This window comes from Porites lutea, chromosome 4 (assembly GCF_958299795.1).
Source record: "Porites lutea chromosome 4, jaPorLute2.1, whole genome shotgun sequence".
Classification (NCBI taxonomy): domain Eukaryota; kingdom Metazoa; phylum Cnidaria; class Anthozoa; order Scleractinia; family Poritidae; genus Porites; species Porites lutea.
The window spans coordinates 18,465,781-18,486,954 of record NC_133204.1 but is presented as its reverse complement, the minus strand read 5'-3'; the positions used below and the strand labels follow the sequence as shown (position 1 = coordinate 18,486,954).

At 40.1% G+C, this 21,174-nt stretch overlaps 3 protein-coding genes across 3 annotated transcripts in view; all 3 read right to left on the bottom strand.

Annotated features, from left to right (window-relative positions):
- LOC140932766 (sphingomyelin synthase-related protein 1-like) overlaps nt 1–21,174 on the bottom strand; it is a 115,251-nt gene that overhangs the window by 58,692 nt on the left and 35,385 nt on the right. The window lies entirely within an intron of this gene.
- LOC140932768 (substance-P receptor-like) lies at nt 1,834–3,085 on the bottom strand. Its single transcript, XM_073382283.1, has one exon. It carries the CDS (start codon nt 3,060–3,062, stop codon nt 2,046–2,048), a length of 1,017 nt encoding a protein of 338 aa, XP_073238384.1. The 5' UTR covers nt 3,063–3,085; the 3' UTR covers nt 1,834–2,045.
- On the bottom strand, nt 4,846–11,816 carry LOC140932769 (beta-1 adrenergic receptor-like). The gene is made up of 3 exons (XM_073382284.1): nt 11,555–11,816; nt 9,132–9,269; nt 4,846–8,406 (listed from the first exon to the last, which is right to left on the bottom strand). Exon 3 carries the CDS (start codon nt 5,944–5,946, stop codon nt 5,020–5,022), a length of 927 nt encoding a protein of 308 aa, XP_073238385.1. The 5' UTR covers nt 5,947–8,406; nt 9,132–9,269; nt 11,555–11,816; the 3' UTR covers nt 4,846–5,019.

Here is a 21,174-nt window from a genome sequence, read left to right as displayed (position 1 = left end):
CTAAAAGCTCGAACAATATTAGTTGTGGATACTAACAATAAAAAATGAAAATACTCCTGTCACATGACTCCCAGCAATATTATCGATGCAGGCCTTTATTCGATTTGACCACAGAGATTTGAAAACCGCTTTTAGTAGTCCACTAATGCTGTGTTTTCCATTTCTGTATTCTTCCAACCGACCCGAAGGCTTCGTCTGCACTTGTCAATACTTCTAACGGCGGTGGATTCATCTTAACTTACATTCTGAAACAAGCCTGATGCGCCGGGAGGTTAACTTGGCTTATCGTTAAGGAAGCTTTCCAAATACCTATGCTTCCTTTGAACTGGCATATTTTTTCTGCTTTTTCTAAAGCAGCCAAAAATACTATGATCTAAGTTGATGTTAAGACCGAAAAAATATTTTTAACCAAACAAGAGAGCTTAACGCGCCGAAGAGTCATAAAAGCTTTCCTAAAAACGTTTCCCACCAAAATGAAGCCTACTAAATGCCCAGCAAAAGAAAAACAACGACACACGAAAGCGAAAAAAGAGGGGAGAAGCATGCCTATGCCCGAACTTCTCAAGCCAAGATATTCTGCATCTGGATCAGAAGGCCTCCAAGTGTACGACCGGTAAATGGCTTTATGGTAAATTCTTGCTCTTTACAGTCCGACAGTGACCAGAAAACCGTTCGACTAGCTTTAAAAGCGTTTTTCGGCAACATTTCCGGGGGCGAATGGGTTAATTACAAGCAATTAGTTGAAAGCAATAGCTTTGAAAGCAACAGCTGAAACTTCTGCAGTATAATGTCGGCATCCGTTGCTTGGTGACACTTGCAATAGTAATAGCTGAAACTTGAATCTGCCGTATAATGTCGGCATCCGTTGCTTGGTGACACTTTTGATAATTAATGGTAATAGACCAATTTTCAATACATTAAAATTCATACTTGGCTCCGAGGCTTTGCGTAAAACAAAAGAAATGTACTAAATTTACAACTCATTGCGGAGCCTAAAGATGATTTACAGTACCATACATAAAGTCAACTTTATTTGTATTCATTCCCTCTAACTCCCCTTTGGATTTAAGCGTAGGTTCTATCAAACTATGTGCTATCTTTACTATATTTTAAAACACCCCATATTTACCCAAAAGAAAGGTGCCTCCGAAAAAGCCCCTAACCCTTTCAGCTATCATGCAGCGTTTGCCGATTTTAAATACAGTGGAAGCCGTCGTGAGCGCACACCCTCGGAAGACGGTCCCCAATAGGGTCCTTCAATCTCTTAATCCCGACCCCTAATTTTGTTCGATCCCGTAATCCCGAGGGTTATTTTTGGCATCCCACCTCCCGCACATTCTTTCGATCCCGAATTTTGGTTTTAAATCCCGTATCCCGAGCTTCAAGTAACGGAAATCCCAGATCCCGAAAAACCTATTGGGGATTCTCCTCGGGACGTGAATCCCTAACTGGAGCTGGCCGCTTACAGGAATGTAAAAAGATACAGAGTTTGTATAGGAGTAGAGAAAAACGGGGTTCTGTGAAGGCGATTTTTAGTAGAACTGTCCACTCACGTGAGTGTCCGTTTGGAAAGCTTCCATTGTATAATTATTATTTTTTTTGACACTTGTTAATGCTGATGTGCCTCCAGTTTAGAATTGAAAATAGCTTGACTTCTGTTATGTTTTACGTTTCTTTCGCTGTTGTGTCATCATTTTTGAAAAAAAAAAAAAAAAAATTATAATAAAAACAGAGGGAGCCATTATTAAATGTTTTGTTATTTGTGAATGAGAAAAGTTATTTGAGCGTCACCATCAAATAAGCGCCGCCTTCCCCTCCTCCAAATAAGTCGCCGTTGTTTTTTAAGGTAATCATGGTAATCCATTCGACTGTTTGAATCTCAAACAGGAAATCCTGAACAATCATATATTAGTCTCTGTAACTGTCATTTGTCTTTATAGTTTTCTACCTCTCCTTTGTTGTTTCGTTTTCTCCCTCTCTTCAATTCCTTAGTTTCGTTTGGGGAATCTTGAGACTTCTTTAAAGGATGAGAAGTGCAATCTGCATCATTTGCGTCGTAAGTTACATAGACAGCAACAAGAGAGTAAAATATTTCGAAATCCATTTCGGATATCTTTGTTGAACGCCACATACAAGCAAGGATTTATCGCTGAGGCCGTGTGGCTTAGAAACAGGCCAATTGCACCGATACTAAATCCAGATTGCGGAATCCCACATAAATACTCATCAGCCTGGAAAAAGTAAAGGAAAAGCGAGATGTGTAGTGGAAGCCAACATAGCGCAAAGACCACAACCACAACGATAAGCATCGTGAGAATTTTTTTGCGAGCTCCCAACTCCGCTGCTCTTCTTGAGCGGTTGTTTAGAGGTACCGGCCGAATCCAGGCCTTGTAAACAACGATGGAGTAAAAGACACAGATGATTAATAATGGTACGGCATAAAGTAGGACGAATGTAATCACTGTGTAGGCTTTCGCAGCTGTTTCCTGGTCAAACAAAGGCGTCCAGTCTTCATAGCAGTAAACAATTCCATCTATTTCTTGGGTAGTCATGGCGTAGAGTAACGGAGACACCGAGAGAAAGGATGCTAGCCAAATAGCCAGTATAACAAATTTCACAGCTTTCATCGTGATGATCTTTTTGAATGGAAATTTTATCAGACAGAAACGCTCAAATGCGATCACTGTCAGTGTTAATATGGAACAGGAGACTGTCGAGTCCGATATAAAACTTGCGAACTTGCAGAGTACTGTTCCTGGTATCCCTTCGAACCAATAATACTGACCCGTTATCTGCCTTGTAAGTCGTCCAGGCATATTACAGACCGTAACCAGTATATCTGCGATGGCCATGTTTATAATGAGGCGGTATGTAATGGTGTTGAGTCGATTATTTTGTTTCACTGCACATATCAGCAGAGTGTTGCCGATAATAGATACGGGGATAATAACTGAATAGCCAACAACGTTGACAACTCTTTCAGCGGCGCTTTCTACTTCAATTTCACAAGAATCGTTGACAATTACATTTGGCGCAGTCGTAGCCAGACTTGTGTTGTTCATTGTTCAAATAAGTTAAATCAAACAAGTACAAAATAATACACTACTCGCACAAACAAACCAACACGTCAAACTGATCGAGATCTGATCAATGTTGCAAAGCAAACGGGGCAACACGATTGTGTTTAAGCTGAGGAAATCTGATATCAGTTCGACAGTCGTAGCTTACTAGCCACAAAAAATGTGTTGGTGTTCTTCATATCTTGAACGTGTTTCAAGTTCTGTTGAAGGAAAAATTGGACTGCCAATGTTTGCGCATTGAAAACACGGACACTTATAGTGACGCCTGCTTTTTGAGGTGAATAAAAAAAGCAATTAAAAACAACAGGGTATCATCAAAATTGTTTCAATCCACTTAATCTTTAATTCGTTTCCAGTTATTGTTTGACCTCGCCCAGTATTGGTCCAAATGTTTTTTTGGTTCGTTAAAGGGTGGCAAGCCAATTACCACCAAACCTTTGGTGTTAGAATTTCTTTTCAAGCGGATAGACTGGAGATAGACGCCCAGACACGAAGACGGTTGCTAATGATTCATTCAAAGATCGCTTGTTCCTTTTTTATGCTCTTGATTAGAAAAAAACAAAAAACAAAAAAAAACTAAGGCTCTATACTTCTGTACACGATTGTTCGTGTTTTTCTTGATTACCGCCAATTATACTCCAGTAAGCATACACTGGTTTAGGCTTTCGCGTAATTTTTCCGTGCGCAAGCGTTTAAAATATTTTACGCGTAACCAAAATAGAGGCCATTTATGTCTGTAAGAACGGCTGGCGTAATCGTAAAAGCTGAGAGAGGTTCAACTTGTACCTCTACGCGAGTAAAATTTACGTGAGTAAGCCAGTTAAAATTATGCGGCAGTGGAAATCGATCTTGAGTTGTTTTTCTTTTCGTTGACTCATCATCTGATGCTAAAATCCTTTTTCATTGATAGCTAATTTACTCAGTCGTTATACCAGCGGCCGGTTGTTTTTTTTAAACTTATGTTTAATTACAAATATACAATCACTGAACAGCAATGCCTTGAATAATTTACACTTAGTTACGACAGGTGTAACACCTTTTGTATCTTGTTTCCTAAGAAACTTAAAGGCTAGTATGAACTATGGACAAATCCGGAGTCAGATAAGAGATATAAAAAATTTGATACACAAATGAAAATTACACAGAAAACGCTAAAAGGAAAATTAGAATAAGATAGGCATTATTTCGTCTAAATACAAAACATAAAATTAGAGATTGCAAAAAAGGCAACCAAATGGAGAGGGGAATCGGATATTTTCTTTTCGGTGGCTCATGGCTGGTTTAGGCCAGAGCCCCTAATGAGAATTCAAAAAAATAGTAGCATGCTTTTTAAGCAATCCGATCTTTTTGTATATATTAAATTTCGATCTTTTGGCCATATAGCGCGAATTTGAAGTTTCGCCGGATTTGTCTCATTTTCAGGAAATTAAGTGCCGTGAAGAGAAAAGCTGTAGCTAATAAGGTATCTTAATACTAACAAAAAAAAATGAAAATATAACATGCAGATCTAACAAATCTCGTGCTTTCTTTACAGGAATTGTAAATTCATCCATATAGATAATAATAATAATAATAATAATAATAATAATAATAATAACAATAATAATAATAATAACAATAATAATAATGATAATTATAATAATAGTAATATTGAAAAAATAGAGGAGGACTATTTTTATATCAACAGTCTTTGATGTCGATGGCAAAACAACAGATGTTCGGCGAGACACAGCTAAGATATCGGACCCATATACCTCTATATGACTTTCATAAACGGCCTTTTCTCCAACTACGGATTTTTGTTTGCCAAAAATTTGTGAATTGTTCTTGAAGTCTGAAGAAAGGAAGACAATATAATGCACCGAAACAGTATCGAATACACTTGAATAAATCAGCTCGCTGAGTACGTTTACTTTTAAAAATCTTTAACAAGCCTAATTCAAACAGCAATTACGTGGTTATTCCTCTGAAAGCAAATTTTTGCCAATGAAAAGCTTAAGACTGCATTTCGCACAGCTTTTCTAAAGTCCCGGCTTCTTATGCAATATATAAAGGGATTAAAAGCTGAGTTGCTGAATTCTGCTAAGGCAACCCAGAACCAGTAACTGTTTATTTTCATTTTCCTGCAAGAATCAGTACTGAAGAATTGCAAAAGGGATATGACTAGACTTGGAGTCCAGCAAATTAGAAATATACCCACAACTATTCCGATAGTTAAAGCTGCTTTACGGTTCTTAAGTTGCACTAAAGTCTCGTCTGGGTTTAACGTTGCTATTCGTCTGATTTGAATGCGAACCGCCTTGAATATGTGAAAATAACAAAGGGAAATGATTACTATCGGTAACATTACAGTGATGGTTGATGCGGCAATCCAGTAGAGAGGTAATTTAAATGGATCGGTTATTACCAGTCTTAAACACGCGAAAACAACAGAGAAAAACCAGATGGAAACGATGACAGCTCGGACGCGAGACCTCGTCAAGATCTCGATATAACGAATATTGGTTACTGCTACATAGCGATCCACACTAACAGCACACAAGCTGAACGTAGTCGCCACGATGGTCTGCATTGTAAGGAATTCAATTGTAGTGGAAAGCTGATTATCACTTTTCCAGACGTTCAGAAGACTCTTGGAAACCCACAAAGGATTCATAAACAAACCGACTGTGAAGTCGGCAAATCCAAGAGAAGCAATAAACGCATTTGAAACTGTTCTTAGACTTGGTACTTGGTAAATGGCTGCTAAAATGAGTGCGTTTCCAACACATGATGTTAATCCAAGAATTGTGTTGAAGGTTGCTAACACTACAATTTCTGTGTTTGTAAGTGCTCCAGAACAGACATTTATAGCTGTTGAATTCATCCCTTGCCAGCTTCCACTTGGAAAAGTTAGCAAAAACAGGTTTTCATGTGTTAATTGACAAACTGCAGTGCATATGGTTGAATTTAAGCAAGTGCGACTAAAAGCTATTTTCCATAATTAAATAGCAAGAGCGAAAAGCTGTCTTCCATAATTAATGCCATCGAAGCAACTTGAAGATTTATTAATTTTCGTTTTTTATTTGGACTCCAGAAGTAAATATATTTGGTGCTATTTACTCCTATCGTGTTACGGGTACATCAGCACAATTATTACGTGTAGGATTATAACAAAAAGAGGAAAATGAAATGTGCATATATTTTAGGGAGCTTTAGTTTTTGTTTTTATTATAGCCAAGAAAACAGAGATCCGTGTTCTTTCCTTCTTGTCCACCTCATAATCTTAGACAAAAAAGCGCTGCTTTGACAGTAAGTTTTCAAAATCACACCGGTTTAACACTCACCACTAGAAGATTTCAATATTGGAGTCGCTAAATGACTGCATCTCAAATAATTTGTCCAGCTGCCCGTTCTCAAAAGATATAAACCCATAATTACTCTAAACAAAGACGAGAATGTGACTAAGCGTTTGGAACTCTTTTCTCTATTAAATCTTAAATCTTAATCGTTGGTAGAATTAACGGCGAAGCTAGTTGATGGAGATGAAAAGAGCAAAACAAGAAAAAAAAAATAAACAAAACGAAACTGAATAACTGATGAAAAATTCGAAGCCTATGACTTGTAAATGAACTTAAATCAAAAAACTAACCCCCGGCTATCCCGAACTAATCTTCGATGGGAGTTTCAAATAATTGTGCTCACTATCTGTCTTCTCATTGGCTAAGAGACTACAGCTATTTTTGGAAATCAGCGCAACCTGCCGATTAGTTATTTGTCTCCTAGCAGAGACTAATCAGAAGGTTGAGCACGCGCACGCAATGCGACATCGCGATAGCCCGACGCAACGCTTCGAAGGTCTCGTTTTTATCAAAACGTAAGCGCGATTCATTTAATTCATCCTAGATATTTTGAGAACGGACCTCTGAAGCTAAGGTACTGTACAGCAAGTAAGGAACATGACTGATAAATAAACAACACCCTCTAAAGGAAAGTTCTTCGGAACGACCTTGCTGTTGCCAGTGTTGCCTAGTGCACAAACCTCTCGCAAAGTTGTCTATGCAAATGTTTTATGTTTGGCTTGAATTGGTGCGATATCAATAAAAGAGTCGTAAACCAGAGACTAGAGACCAGGTTAGAGCGTCTTATAAAACTAATAAGTAAAACCCAACTAGTGGTCTATTATCAATGCTGCGTTCTGATTGGTTAAGCAACCACGAGGCTATAACGTAGAGTTCTGATAGTAGCGACCCTCGTTACTTTCGGAATTAGCAGCCTTTGGGGGTCGCTACTTTCGGGCGGTCGTTACTTTCGGGGAACAAAAATCGTTTACAAATAGAGCTAGCGCGAGCTTTTTTTCCGATGGTATCGATGGTTTACCGGACTACCCCATGGGTGAATCAGCCGATATAGAGGAGATCGAGTTCTTTACTGACTCAGAGGTGAAAAGCTAAACTGCTTCGATTGTCCTGCATGACGCACCGCTGCGTTTTAGTCTGTACTCCGTACCGGTATCTCAGTGTCATTTAATTGGATGAAACACGTTCATGTTAATCGACGAAAACTATATAGAGTTTTCAATTTCAATTTGAAGAAACGTTCCTGTTGTTAATACGAAATTATGCCGGTTGTTACATCGCTACATCAGTGAACTGATGTCAAGGACGAATGGGGGCATAAAGCTTCCCCTTGTCGTAAATTAAAGTGCCTTATCGAGAACAATTTGTGACACTGCACGAACATATTATTGCACATTAAAATTTTGACTATTGATTGACAAATTAAAGGTATACGGTATACAATTTAAAAAACTTGGTCTCGCTACTTTCTGGGGGGGGGGAGGGGGGGTCGCTACTTTGGGGGGCCGCTACTTTCGGGATTTACTAGCGGCCAGAAAAAAATTGACGTTGATTATGTTATAGCCCCCTAGTAGAGAAAACTGCGGGCTTTTTGGCGGCATAAAAGGCTTACAGTCCAGCTTTTAACTAGCTTAAAATTTTTTATTCTCCATATTTTTGACCAACTAGTTGGATTTTACTAAAACAATTATTCCTCTCGCCCTCATGGCCTCTGAGTCAATAGCCCATTCGGCCAGACTCGGAGCCCATTCGGGCTCGAGAAATAATTGTTAAATACCCGTTTTAGGGGCATGTCGGGTCTTTGAGGTCCGTTGACTGTATTTTGTCACTTTTGTTAAATTGCTGTGCTGCGTATTACAGAGCACTTTGTCGGCGATCAGTATTGAACCTTTGTAACCATCCTAGATTGTAGGGAACCAATGATGTTCAAACGTCACTCTTGTGTACAGGGAATGACTTATTATTGCCGGGGTCACACTCGACAGTACCTAGAAACCACAATAAAGCAACAAACATAACGTCACTCTCACTGTACATTCAAGAGATCTGTTTCAGATGCACTCAAACTGCTAATCAAGCTCTGTGGACTCACAGTCTTATTTAGCTTTTTTGGGAGTCATTTCGCCCAACGTAAGGGAATCCAAGACAGTCTTGGATTCTGGGTTCCACGCCATGGAATCCGGAATCTGTGGCGCGGAATTCAGAATCCAAAATTTCTGGATTCCAGAATTCACCGCAAAAATTTCCATGGTTCCGGAAACCGGATTCCGTTGCGTGGAGCCAGTCATTTGACCACAATTTGGACAAACATCTTCATTTACAAAGAACTACTTAAACTGGCTATGAAACTCATTTTACCCCTTGATCATGTTATCCCTTGACTGAACTGATTTTGTCCCAATTCAGACGGGTGAGTTCCTGTATTTTGTTCATCAAAGGGACCTTAAATTCGGAAAAACAATTTTTTGGAATTTACACTGGGGGGGGGGGGGGGGGGTGCACATCCACGGGTTGTTGAGTTTGAGCGTTGTCATCATTGTACATCTGATTTGTAATGTAACGATTTCGCGTCTTGCATTTACTTTTGTACTGTCTCTATTTAAATATTCACCGGCTTAACATATATATAAAGATAGTCCACCTTTGTAATAATCATTTTTTTTCAGACGTCTGTAAATTTGGTTTTGTTTGACCGACATTATTATTCTCTTACCTCTAATGCCATTAGGATCTTCTTTGATACCGACGTGACAGATGCACTTAACACTGGAGCTGTTTTCTAGTTTCATGCAAGATGCCTGTATATTACACTTGGAGTTATGATCTCTGTCTTTTTCGTCCACGTTCCCTCCTGGATTTTCAAATAATTTTCAGTCAATAAAAATTTAAGTCATACACGATTAGATGATAATAACCATAGTAGGAATTACTTGTGGCATTCAAATAATGCTTAAACAATGTGATTTTGCAGGAAGAGAAGCTAGAAAAATATGACTGTCATTTGTATGTCTATGATATTGTAAGACTTATGTCTTCCGCTTTGTTTCAGAATAATTTAATATACGTTTTTCATTTTCCCAAGGGCTCGAGTTAAAGACACGGTCCAGCTTTCATGTTCAAAGCATTGGTTACGGGTTTTAGTTTTCATTTGCTACGGAAACTAACAGTCTACCCGGAGTAAAAATAAAACCCGATCAAAGGCATAAAAAACCTAGACGAAGGCTTGGATTTTCCCTGCCAAAGTGTATCCCTTGTTACCTCGCCGACCTGAGGGGCTTAGATCCGTGCCCGGACGTTACGAAACTCGGTTGCATTAATTGTAGAGTTATTTACTAAGTTATACAGCCGCATAACTTCATTCAAACCAAGATCATATGAGTTTACGAAGAAAAAATATTGGAATCAAACCTTTCTGCGAAAAATGTATTTTTCTTAGGGACCGGTCATTATTTATCACCTGGGGGGGGGGTCGGAGGATTTTGGGGGGGATCACTTGATTTTTTGGAGAACAGAGGGGGGGATCAGTCGTAACTGAGAGCCCAAAAGGGGGGATCACTGAAAATTTTGGAAGGATTCAGAGGGGGGACCACTCAAATCTGCTTGAACAATGCCAGTTTGAAAGCATACAACATAAATGTGCCCATTCTGCTGGGAGATGATGGCATTTGCAATCTCAATTTGTTCTATTAACACAACTATATTTAAAAAACGGTAGTCTGTCACACTGGCGAATGTGTGCATTTCAATTTATATCGAGAAAGCTTTGTTTTAACGCTTTTATATTTTTCCTTTTATAACGTGCTCATGACTTAGCTAATATTCATCTTTAAAAATGACAGGTGAATTCTAGATTGTGAACTATATAAACTTCTGATAACTGAAACATTGTAAAAAAGCGTGTTTGTTTAAACATAAACCATTTATCGCCTCTCCAGGAATGGGCGTCCTGTGTCAGTTCTATACTAAATTCGATTCAACTGCTTCATCTGTCTCATCTTGAGCCTCATCATCCCATTCAACAACTTCATTTGCCTCTTGAGCCTCGTCATCCGATTCAACAGTAACATTTAGTCCCCTTCGGCAGGTTGACCCTGGACTTTGTGCCCTTAAAATGGCCGCAGCTTGCTCTAGATTTTTTGCTAGGATCGTGCTAAAAATACCCTTTTCTAGTAGCCATAGCAAAGGGTCTAGATGCAAACGCCTTGTTAGTTTCTTAGTCAGCATTCCAGATGGCCGAATTGTCGCTCAATATGACCTGCTGATAGGGACTTGGCGGACTGCTATTTGGCACTCTAAAAAAAGTAACTTTGCAGTTTCAAGCACTGATTGCAGTTTCAAGCACTTTGCAGTTTTAAGCAAGATTGCTTGTATGTCAACTGAATTCAGATGTCTGGATCCAGACTAGAAAAAGACACGGATCAAGAGACACTTTTAAAAAAAGACTGCGCGATAACGGCTTTATTATGCTGTAAGTACATCATAGTTAGAAATACTACCTGTATATGAACGTTTAAAACACTAAATATACACGTCGAAAGGTGAATATGGGTACAAAGACATGGGGGGGGGGATCACGAAAGTTATATATAGTTATGAGGGGGGATCACTTCAATAAAATAACATCTAAAGGGGGGATCGGCTAAATTTCATCGTGTTTAGCCCAAAATCCTCCGACCCCCCCCAGGCGATAAATAATGACCGGTCCCTTAGTGTTTAATTTTTCGCATGGGGGCAGGGAATTACAGACGAAAAAAATTCGCTTAGTCATTTTAAATTTGTCCATTATTTTTAAATTAGGCTGTGGTTATAAGGCTGGATTGCCCGTCACTAAGGTTTTCAAAACACAGAATAGTTTTAACCTAATTCCCAAACATCTATATTCCTTGTCTACCGTTAGGAGCAAATCTGAACATAACGCAAATTCGGATCGGAGACGGAATGTCGATCATTTAGTGATCTGAAAACTGCTTTAATGACTGTTGATCATTAGACACTTGGTTTAAATTACGCCTATAAATTCCAGTGTTCGAAAATGAAGGTACCAAGCTTTGATCTGATTCCAACGACTCTTAAGGTTAACAGTCGCAAATTATGAAAACATGCAAGAATTAAGCATATGTCATAACAATAACGTACCATCACATTCGCCTCGAATAACTGGAGCTGCAGTGCGGAGTAATACGAGAATTGTAATGACCAAAAGCAAGTCGATCATGTTTCCTGCTGTAGCGTTACTTGTTAAACGTTTTAGAAAACCTTTGTGGTCTGATGTCTCCATTTGGACAAGTGTTATTACGATTTGAAATTTTTTCGTCTACTCTTAACAGCTAAATTTCGATTTGATTCACTTCTGTAGCGTGAACACATATGCTTTCTAGGAAAGGGGGTCACTGGACCGTGTTTTTCCGGGAATTATGATGTCTGAGGATATGATTAATTGCGGTTTCTGTGGAATATTTACATGACGTAAGATACATACCTTAAGTTATTAGCAAATTCGTTTCCAAGGCCTTGTCCTCTCTGGTCACCGCCGTAGCCAGTATGAGGCGAACCGAGGCACTCGCCTCGGTAAAATTTTACCAAATACTGTGGATTTTTATTTTTTTTATCAGACTGATAATATTAGAAGATTTCATACGGCTGATTTCGTACAACGGACCGTGTGTTCGCCTCGGTTGTAGTTTCTTCCTGGCTACGGCCCTGCTGGTAATAAGGCGAAGAAAGATCATGGTCATCAAGATATATTCGACAACTTTTTATGGTTCTCTGGATTTGAGTTTTGCAACGATTTTGAGAAAAAACTGCTGTTCAAAGTGTTCAAAAAATTCCTTAGTCAAAGCGGAAGAAGGATGCGGAGGAAGAAGCGGATGAAAACAAGGATGGAAAGTGGATAGAAGAAACTGAAGAGAAGAATAAGAAGGAGGAGAAGCTGGGAGAAAGGGATTTGTCATCTTTCCTGTGATCGATGGTCATCTTAAACATCAGATCGTGTCAAGGGGAACGTCGTTTTCTCACTTGGTGTCTTAAAACTGATCTTAAACCTTTCCTCTGAAAGCGTATTTTGACTATTTTATGGCGGTCACGAGATTCGCAGAAAGAAAAGGGAATTGCAAGTCAGCCTACCTCTGAAGAAAAGTCCACATACTTTACATTCAGTGATCATTCATCTTTCCATTTCGCGATGACGACATTTCACTACAACTACCAGAATTCATTTCGCTTTCGTTTTCTTATTAAAATTTGTCAATCCTGCAGAGGTTTAAAAATAAATTATTCCTCAAGCCCGAATGGGCTCTGAGTCAATACCCCATGAGGCCGAAGGCCGAATGGGCTATTGACTCAGAGGCCATGAGGGCGAGAGGAATAATTTTTTTAGTAAAATCCACTGCAACTAGTTGGTCTAAAATATCGAGAATAAAAAAAAATTAGCTAGTTAAAGCTAGACTTTAATCCTTTTTTGCTGCCAAAAAGCGCTTGCTTTTCGCTACTAGTAGGCTATAACATATAGAATAGTAGTAGCTCAACCAATCAGAACGCAGCATTGATGATAGACCACTAGTTGGATTTTACCGAAAAACAATAACCTTAATTTGCACAAAAAAAAAAAACAAACTGAAGGAGTCTGGTAGTTGTAGTATCATATTCTCACTGCATACTCATTACTTCATCGCGAAATATCAAGTTAGGGGGAAAGTATGCGACTGATGAGGGAAAAGGCGTGCAACCAGGAAACTTTAAAAAACGCAGAACTTGTTAACCGCCACCAGGGGAGGTGGGAGGGTCGCGAAAGGCGAAAGAGTTCCCGGAGAACCGACCCTTAAGATGGCCACGATTTGAATGAAACCGCCGAATTTATACCAGCGGAGCGCAAAGCAGCATGATCACTACAGGTGTGTACCAACAAGGGAGAATGCGAACAGATTACACCAAATTCCGCTTCGAGCTAATTTATTATGCAATGGGAATAGTTGATTTTACTTTCTCTTTGACATGATTTGTATGTCACTGGACATGATTTGTATATCAAAAAAGCGATCAATTTTCATCCATTCATTTCAATAAAAGCAAATGGAATCACTTCTCACTATAGCAGACAACCTCAAACCTCGTCGTACAACCAGGGGACTTACAAGGAGGGGTCTTAAAACCAGAGGTTCTTACAACCAGGGGTCTTACAACCAACAGTTCTTGCAACCAGGAGTCTTACATCCAGGGGTTCTTACAACCAGGTCTCTAAGAACGAGGGGTTCTTACAACAAGGGGTTCTTAAAACCAGGGGTCTTACAACAAAGGCTTCTTATAACCTGGGTCTTACAACCAGGGGTCTTACAACAAGTGGTTCTTACAACCAGGCGTCTTACAACAAAGGGTTCTTATAACCAAGGCCTTACAACCAGGGGTTCTTATAACCAGGCGTCTTACAATTACGGGTCTTATAACCAGCGTTCCTAAAACCCGGGTTTCTTACAACCATGGGTCTTACAACCAAGGGTCCTACAAACAGGGAGTCTTATAACCAGGGAGTCTTACAACCAGGGGTCTTACATCATGGTCTTCTTACATCCGGGGGTTCTTACAACTAGGGGTTCTTACAACCAGGGGTCTTACAACTAGGGGTCTTACAACCAGGGGTCTTACATCTAGGGGTTCTTACAACCAGGGGCTGTCTTACAACCAGGGGTCTTACAACCAAGGCTTCTCACAACCAGGGGTCTTACAACCAGGGGTTCTTACAATCAGGGGTCTTACAAGCAGGGGTCTTACAACCAGGGGTTCTTACAACCAGGGGTCTTACCACCAGGGGCTCTTACATCTAGGGGTCTTACAACCAGGGGTCTTACAGCCAGGAGTTCTTACAACCAGGGGTCTTACATCTAGGGGTTCTTACAATCAGGGGCTGTCTTACAACCAGGGGTCTTACAACCAAGGCTTCTCACAACCAGGGGTCTTACAACCAGGGGTTCTTACAATCAGGGGTCTTACAACCAGGGGTTCTTACAACCAGGGGTCTTACATCCAGGGGTTTTTACAACCAGGAGTCTTTACAACCAGGGGTTTTACATCCAGGAGTTCTTACAACCAGGGGTTCTTACAAGAATGGGTCTTACAAGCAAGGGTTCTTTCAACCAGCGGTCTTACAACCACGGGTTCTTAGAACCAAAAGTCCTACAACCAGAATTTCTTACAAGCAGAGGTCTGAGATCTTCTAACCACAGGTCTTTCAACTAGGTGTTCTTACAACCAGGGGTCTTGCAATCCGGGGTTCTCAAAACAAGGGGTCCTGCAATCAGGGGTTCTTACAACCAGGGTTCTTAGATCTTCGAACCAGAGGTTTTACAACCAGGGGTTCTTATAAGCAGTGTTTGTTACAAGCAGGGGTCCTAGAACCAGGGGTTTTTACATACAGGGTCTTACAACCACGGGTTCTTACAGCCAAGGGTCTTACGTCCGGGAGTTATTACAACCAGGGATCTTACATTTAGGGGTTCTGACATCCGAGAGTCTTACGACCAAGCATTCCTGCGTCCAAGGGTTCTTACGACCAGGGGTTTTTACAGCCGAGGGTCTTACATTTAATAGTTGTTAAAACCAGGGGTTCTAACAGCCAGGGGTCTTACAACCAGGGAGCTTACAATCAGCAACATCGATAAGAAAGTCTCCATCTTCAGCGGACAGATTGGTCGCGCTCGTGAGCATCAAGAAGTGCTCACGCTCATATACCGTTAAGTAATCTAGGAAAGCATTAATTAAATGATGTTTTTTAACCCGACAGACTACCTTTAAGAGGTCTACGAGTTGTAAGAGTCGTCTTTTGTTATGTTCAGTATTCGTTATTTATGAGAAAACGTAGCCGACACTATTGATGAAAAAATTTTATTAATAGTTTGAACGTTATTACTCAAGTCAAATTACGCTTTTTAAACTTCTAGTTAGACTTCCTTAGAAAAATCCTTCTTTCCTCTAAGGAGGAGCTTAACGGACGATCATTTGCCCGCGGGTCGTAATCGTTTTCGGAGTCGCTAGGCCGTGACGCTCGCTGGATACGACGAGTCAATAACTTCGGGATGTACTGTTTAAATTATAATATTTGAGCATGGACATGCGGATAGTAGCGGCAGTTCGCGTCCATTGTGATGTTTTATTTCTTGATTAAAAGGGCTTCGAATGAAGCTTATTTTTCTACATAAATTATTCTTCTTATTTATAATTTCTGTATTAGCATTGAAGCGGTTCGCAAAAAATAAACACTAAAGAAACGAACGGTTATCGCGCTGTTCATGCCACTTTAATCCCTCCTGCAGTATTTTATGAACCCTGGGTGCCAGAGACTTTTTTGGCGCTTTTTCTAGCTTCGGTATTTTTCGGTTCGGCCTTCGGCTCACACCGAAGATTCCCGCGGCACGGAAAAAAACCCTGTGGTACCCAAGGTATATGTTATCCCATGAAAACGCCAACTAGATGCACCGCCGCCGTTTTGGGCTTGTTTACACGTTCCGTCCCCACAAGGGGAAGCCCAAACAACGTCTGTGTCAGGACTCTCCTTCTACGTCTGCATCCATCAGTTTTTCTTGGGCTCGCTAGAGAACCGACATACACAAAGGCTCCTGTTTGTATGGAAACTATGGTTACAAGAGACTTCTAGCCTGCGTAGCGGGCGCTTGAAAGTAATATCTGCTCAACAAAGAACGGTGCGCGCCAGAGAGACACGCCCTGATCTTTCTTGCACCATATTACCTGTTACGCAAACTTTTTGATAGACGGGGGGAGGGGGGGGGGGGGGCGATTTTCATGGCATCTCAGGCGGATGCACCATCTCGTCTTGCATGTCTTCGTGGCGCCCATACTGTAAACTGCTTTTTATAAGGTTTATACATCTTCGTAAGGGGTTGTCCACAGTCTGCGTTTTACACCGCCCGTTTTTCAAATCGCATTATTGTTTACCTCAAATAGTACTTGACAAGAGAGGATAAAGGGGACAGAGAAGGCATCCCCCATACACACCCTACTCCATAGGTAATTCTTCTCGAGTTATTTTTAAGACCACAGATCCCAAGGGGGATTAATTAGGCAACAGCCAATCACATAGCGCGAATGTGTTCCGCGTGGATGACCCACGCTCAGAGCAACGCGTCTTTCACGAATTGACGCAGAACAAAATGGTGGAAGACGCGGAGAGCGATATTGCTATTTGTTTTGTCGACGAAAACGACTACAGAGAGATTTCTGCTAAAGCTGTGTCAGCGAAACGGAAATTTAAAAAGAATCGCCCTTCCTGGCTTGTTTCTAAGCATTGTTACGACGTTGATTCGAACGAAGCTGAGAGTTCCAGCGAAGAAGATGAAAAAGTCAGTGCAAGCGAGGAGGAAGCTGTAACCGAAACGGAGAGTGCCAATGAAATACAAGGAAACGTGGAAAGGTCCTATTCCGACGATAACTCGGCAGATGAAGCGAAGAGAAGGAAAAGTGCAGGGAAGCCTAAACCTGCGCCTTCGAGTTCGACCGTCACCAAATCAAGCAAAAAGGCGCAGAAGAAATCAGATAAACGGAACAAGAGTCTTTCGGAAGAAGAGATGGAGGATTTATGTGGACAACTGGAAGTAGTCAGGCAAAACCTCCACGAAACATTTACGCAGCGCGCGAGGTAACCTTATACCGATTCTGTCTCTTTCCCCTTTATCCTCACTTGTACTTGATCATTAAAGGTCTTTTAAGTCTGTCTGAAAACATGTCAATTTTTCCATAAAAATCTTTCAAATAGGTAGTTTTAAGACAAACTACTTCACTAAAAATTGATAAAAAGATAATCTGAGGCTATTTTGCGATAACGTAAGCTATAGACCTGTTGAGGTGGTACGTTTTTTTCCCAATAGCGGTCCCAGGGGAGCTTGACCCTTTGTCTCTTCATAAATTATGCGTACATATGCGCGTGAAAAAGACGAAATTTTAAAGACACAGTTCTTTAGAGTATTATCACATGACCTGTGTCGGAAAAACAAAACATACAAGCTAAAGAGATCTATTTCGTATCTTCTACTAATTTAGCAAATTTCCAAGATGGCGGACCCTGCCATGTGGTTGCTAAATTCATGATGGTCTCGCATGGGCAAGAGCTTAAAATGCATTGTGGTGCAAACAAACCAATGCGATTACAAGTCAGAGAAAACACAGAAACAATTGATTTTTTCGAGATAACTGGATTGCAAACATAAAAGAAAGGCATTTTTTAATTAACAAATTATTGGGAATGGGATTTATTTAAGGTTTCCATAGCAACGGGTGCGAAAGCTGAGCACATAAACATGAAAACTGTTTAAAATATGACAAAATAGTAATTTGAGGTACATTTTAAAAAGATTCTATCAACTTTGAGCGAGTATTTCGTGATTTCTATTAGAGTTTATATCTCACTTTTATTTACAAAGCGAAATGTATCCTCACACTCCCCCTCCCCCTCCCCCCCGTAAAAAACTTGCCCTATCTCCCTTATGTATCAGTTACCGTCCTGGTAACAAGTGGATTTAGGAACTTCAGACCTTCAGCCTATTTGATACCAATTTCACTAGGATTAATAGGGCTGCTAACAAAATCCATTTTTAGGCCCCTTTTGATAATTGGCTTATTCACCCCCCTCATCGGGAGAAATGATCGCACATTTTCGCATTATTGTGGCGTACTATTCCAGAATAATAATAATAATAACATTGTCAAATTTGATAGCTATTAGCTATATAAAAATCAGATAGCTATTAGCTATATAAGCTAATTGGGGACACTATGAAGTAAAAAGATATATATGTACAGCCATAAACTAAAACAATAAGAGTTAAAAATTGATACATACAAAGCAAGAAAGATTTAAGAGCTACATTGGATGCATTTCGACCCACATTTCTCTTAACGAATGAATACTCTGTGAAAGCTGCATGAAAATAACTACCTTGAAAATAAATACTCCTAAAATAAAAATATACTTGTCTTGCATACAAAAGAATTTATTGCTATGGTATTCTTTCAAAGCTTGAGGTTAATTTTATCGATCACTTAAAAATAATTTCCCAGAAAAACCCATACTTTCCTTTCGATAATCTACTGAAAAAATTACTCCATCATGATTTATGCATACAAACATCACACGTAATAATGATAATCAGTTGCTTTTTTGTTTACACCGCGTGACTCTATTTGGCGATCCATACCACTGATCACACCCATAAAAAAATACATTTATGAAATAAGGGTCACTGCACACTGACGTCAGAGGATATTATTAACTGGACTCCCTGTCTCCGGAAAATTCCTTTCACTTTCGACTTCCTTCGCTTGCATCTATCTGAAGAAGAGGATCCGTAACTTGCTGTCTCAGTGGCTTTCCTCAAGTGAAGTTAAAAAGGGTGAGTATTGTATTGAGTACAGTCACGTTTCTATAGTCAACAGTATGGTCAGTCAAAAACCGTTTTAATCTACATATTTAGCGAGCCGATTATTTCAATAACGAGAGCAAGCTTCAGTTGAGTGGTCTATGGAAAGGTCAAAATAAGTTCAATCGGGGCTTCGCAGAAGCTCTGATTTTCAATTTGAAAGACACCACTGTGAAACAGAGAGCCAAACTGGACCTAACGTAATTTCAATTGCGCCCATTGAAGTGAAGGAAAACCTTTTCGACTTTGTCATCTTTTCCCACTCCGCTAGAATAACTTTATGACGTTTGTTATGAAGGCCACTAAGGCCCGTTTCAAATGTCGTGGTGCTGCCGTGCTAAGCTGGCTCGACTGTAGCTCGACTGCAGCACGACAATAGCACGACTTGTTTTCAGGCGTCGCGCTACTGCCGTGCTAAAGTCGAATTTATAATTCGATCAATTTAGTTCGGCACGGCAGTAGCACGACGTTTGAAACGGGCCTTAGATTCCAGTATTAATTTATTAGTGACAATTAAATGTCACGTGGAAGTTAGCAAGGGAGAAGACCTCCGTTAAATTACGCTGCTAGGGACAGATAATGCATCATTAGATGTTACATTAAAATGCTGAGCCAGTTTATTTTTACTAGAGTAGTGTCTGCGATACATTCCCGGTTCATTTAATACGCGTTCATGCAGGAGAAGGCGTGACTAGGCCCTTTTGATAGTTAGCTCTGCTGTAATCATTTCGGCGCAAGAGGTGCCTTTGACATTTATATTAAAGAACTAGCCATATTTATCACTAAGTTACTGACAAAACAAAAAAAAAGAAAACTTCATGGACATTTACGTTTTCGTATCTGTTTGTGTTACGGCTTGACTCTGTTTAGTGATCCGCACTTAAGTTAACTTCTTATGTAAGTGATATATTGATCATCAAATTTCCTTTCAGGGAAATATTGGTTTTCTTTTGGACTTCCTTTGGCCTAAGTAGATGTTCTTTATCTCAACGTCTTAGAGCCTTTTTCAAGTAAAGTTGAAAAGGGTAACTAGGGTAAGTATTGCATTTGGTAGTTGAGTACCTTCGTGTTTCTATTATATTGGCAACAGTACAATCACTGAACTTTGTACAGCTCGGAGTTAAGTTGAATCAACATTTCCGAAAGGGTGGCATTTCTCGCGTGATTTAAAAAATGTCGTGTGTCAACCGTGTCAGCAAGAAAAACAAAATTTAAATATTATTGTTTTTCTTGTGTCATCTTAATGATTTTAAAGGTACACGTATCATAGGGCGCGTTTGTGCTGGATCTAAATCTGGTCGATATGCGGAAATTAATATATATCTAAAAAGAAAATTGACCGCAAATTCCTTAAAAGGCGGATTTGGCTAAAGAGAATTTGCCTCTGTGAAATGTGTTTCAAGTATACAATATAGGAGGATCGAGACACAAAATCCGGTTTTGGATTCGGAAGTCCGAGAAATATGGATTTCCACAGAAATCTCAATCCTGATCCCCAATTGAACGCACCATAAAAGCGATATCAAATTGCCTATGTAAATGAACTCATGAGAAATCAGAGCCGTGACAACAAGAATTTATGTGGCTCCGTTAGCCTGGATTTCATCCGATTACTTCGAGTCGTTATTACTCCCTCAGTAACGTCTGAATCGACCTGCCGTTAATGCCGTCCAGTGACGTCACTCACTACCCGAAAACCGGGTAGTGATTTTGATTGGTTGATTGTCTAAACATTCGCATAATTATGTTTAATTACGAAAAATTTTAGCGGGATTGTCGCTTGATATTCAGCGGATTACATCCCTTCAAGAGCCATGATCCCTGGCATTCCTTCGTGTAGTTCAAACATTTCGATAAGCTTAATCTTTACCTTAAACAGCAAAATTGCCCTTGTCTTCGAAACTGAAACGCTAAATTGAACAGCGAATGAAGAATCATTGCGGACAGTCAGTAGGTTTTTCATTTAGAGCCGCTTTGTGGTTTCGGCGGCCGGTGGTTTTGTTTACGCGAAGTTTTCTGCAAGTTTTTTTGCATGAATTAAAGCAAAGGTCAAGGAGTAGTGACGTCACTGGACGGCATTAATGGCCGGTCGATTCAGACGTTACTGAGGGAGTAATAACGACTCGAAGTAATCAGATGAAATTCAGGTTTATGGCTCCGTCAGTTTGAAGTGTGCCGTGCCCATCACATGCCATCCCCTCAGGCATCTGTGAAGTCAATAGCCTCCCGTGAACTGCTGCATATAAGCCCAGGGCTTACACATCTCCGTAGGGAGTTTTAGGAGGTTTTTTAAATGGGGGGGGGGGGGGGGGGGGCGGCTATATCCAAGGGGGCTCA

Coding starts and splice junctions, on each gene's coding strand:
- LOC140932768 (XM_073382283.1), bottom strand. CDS start 3,062: ATGAACAACACAAGTCTGGCTACGACTGCGCCAAATGTAATTGTCAAC.
- LOC140932769 (XM_073382284.1), bottom strand. CDS start 5,946: ATGAATTCAACAGCTATAAATGTCTGTTCTGGAGCACTTACAAACACA.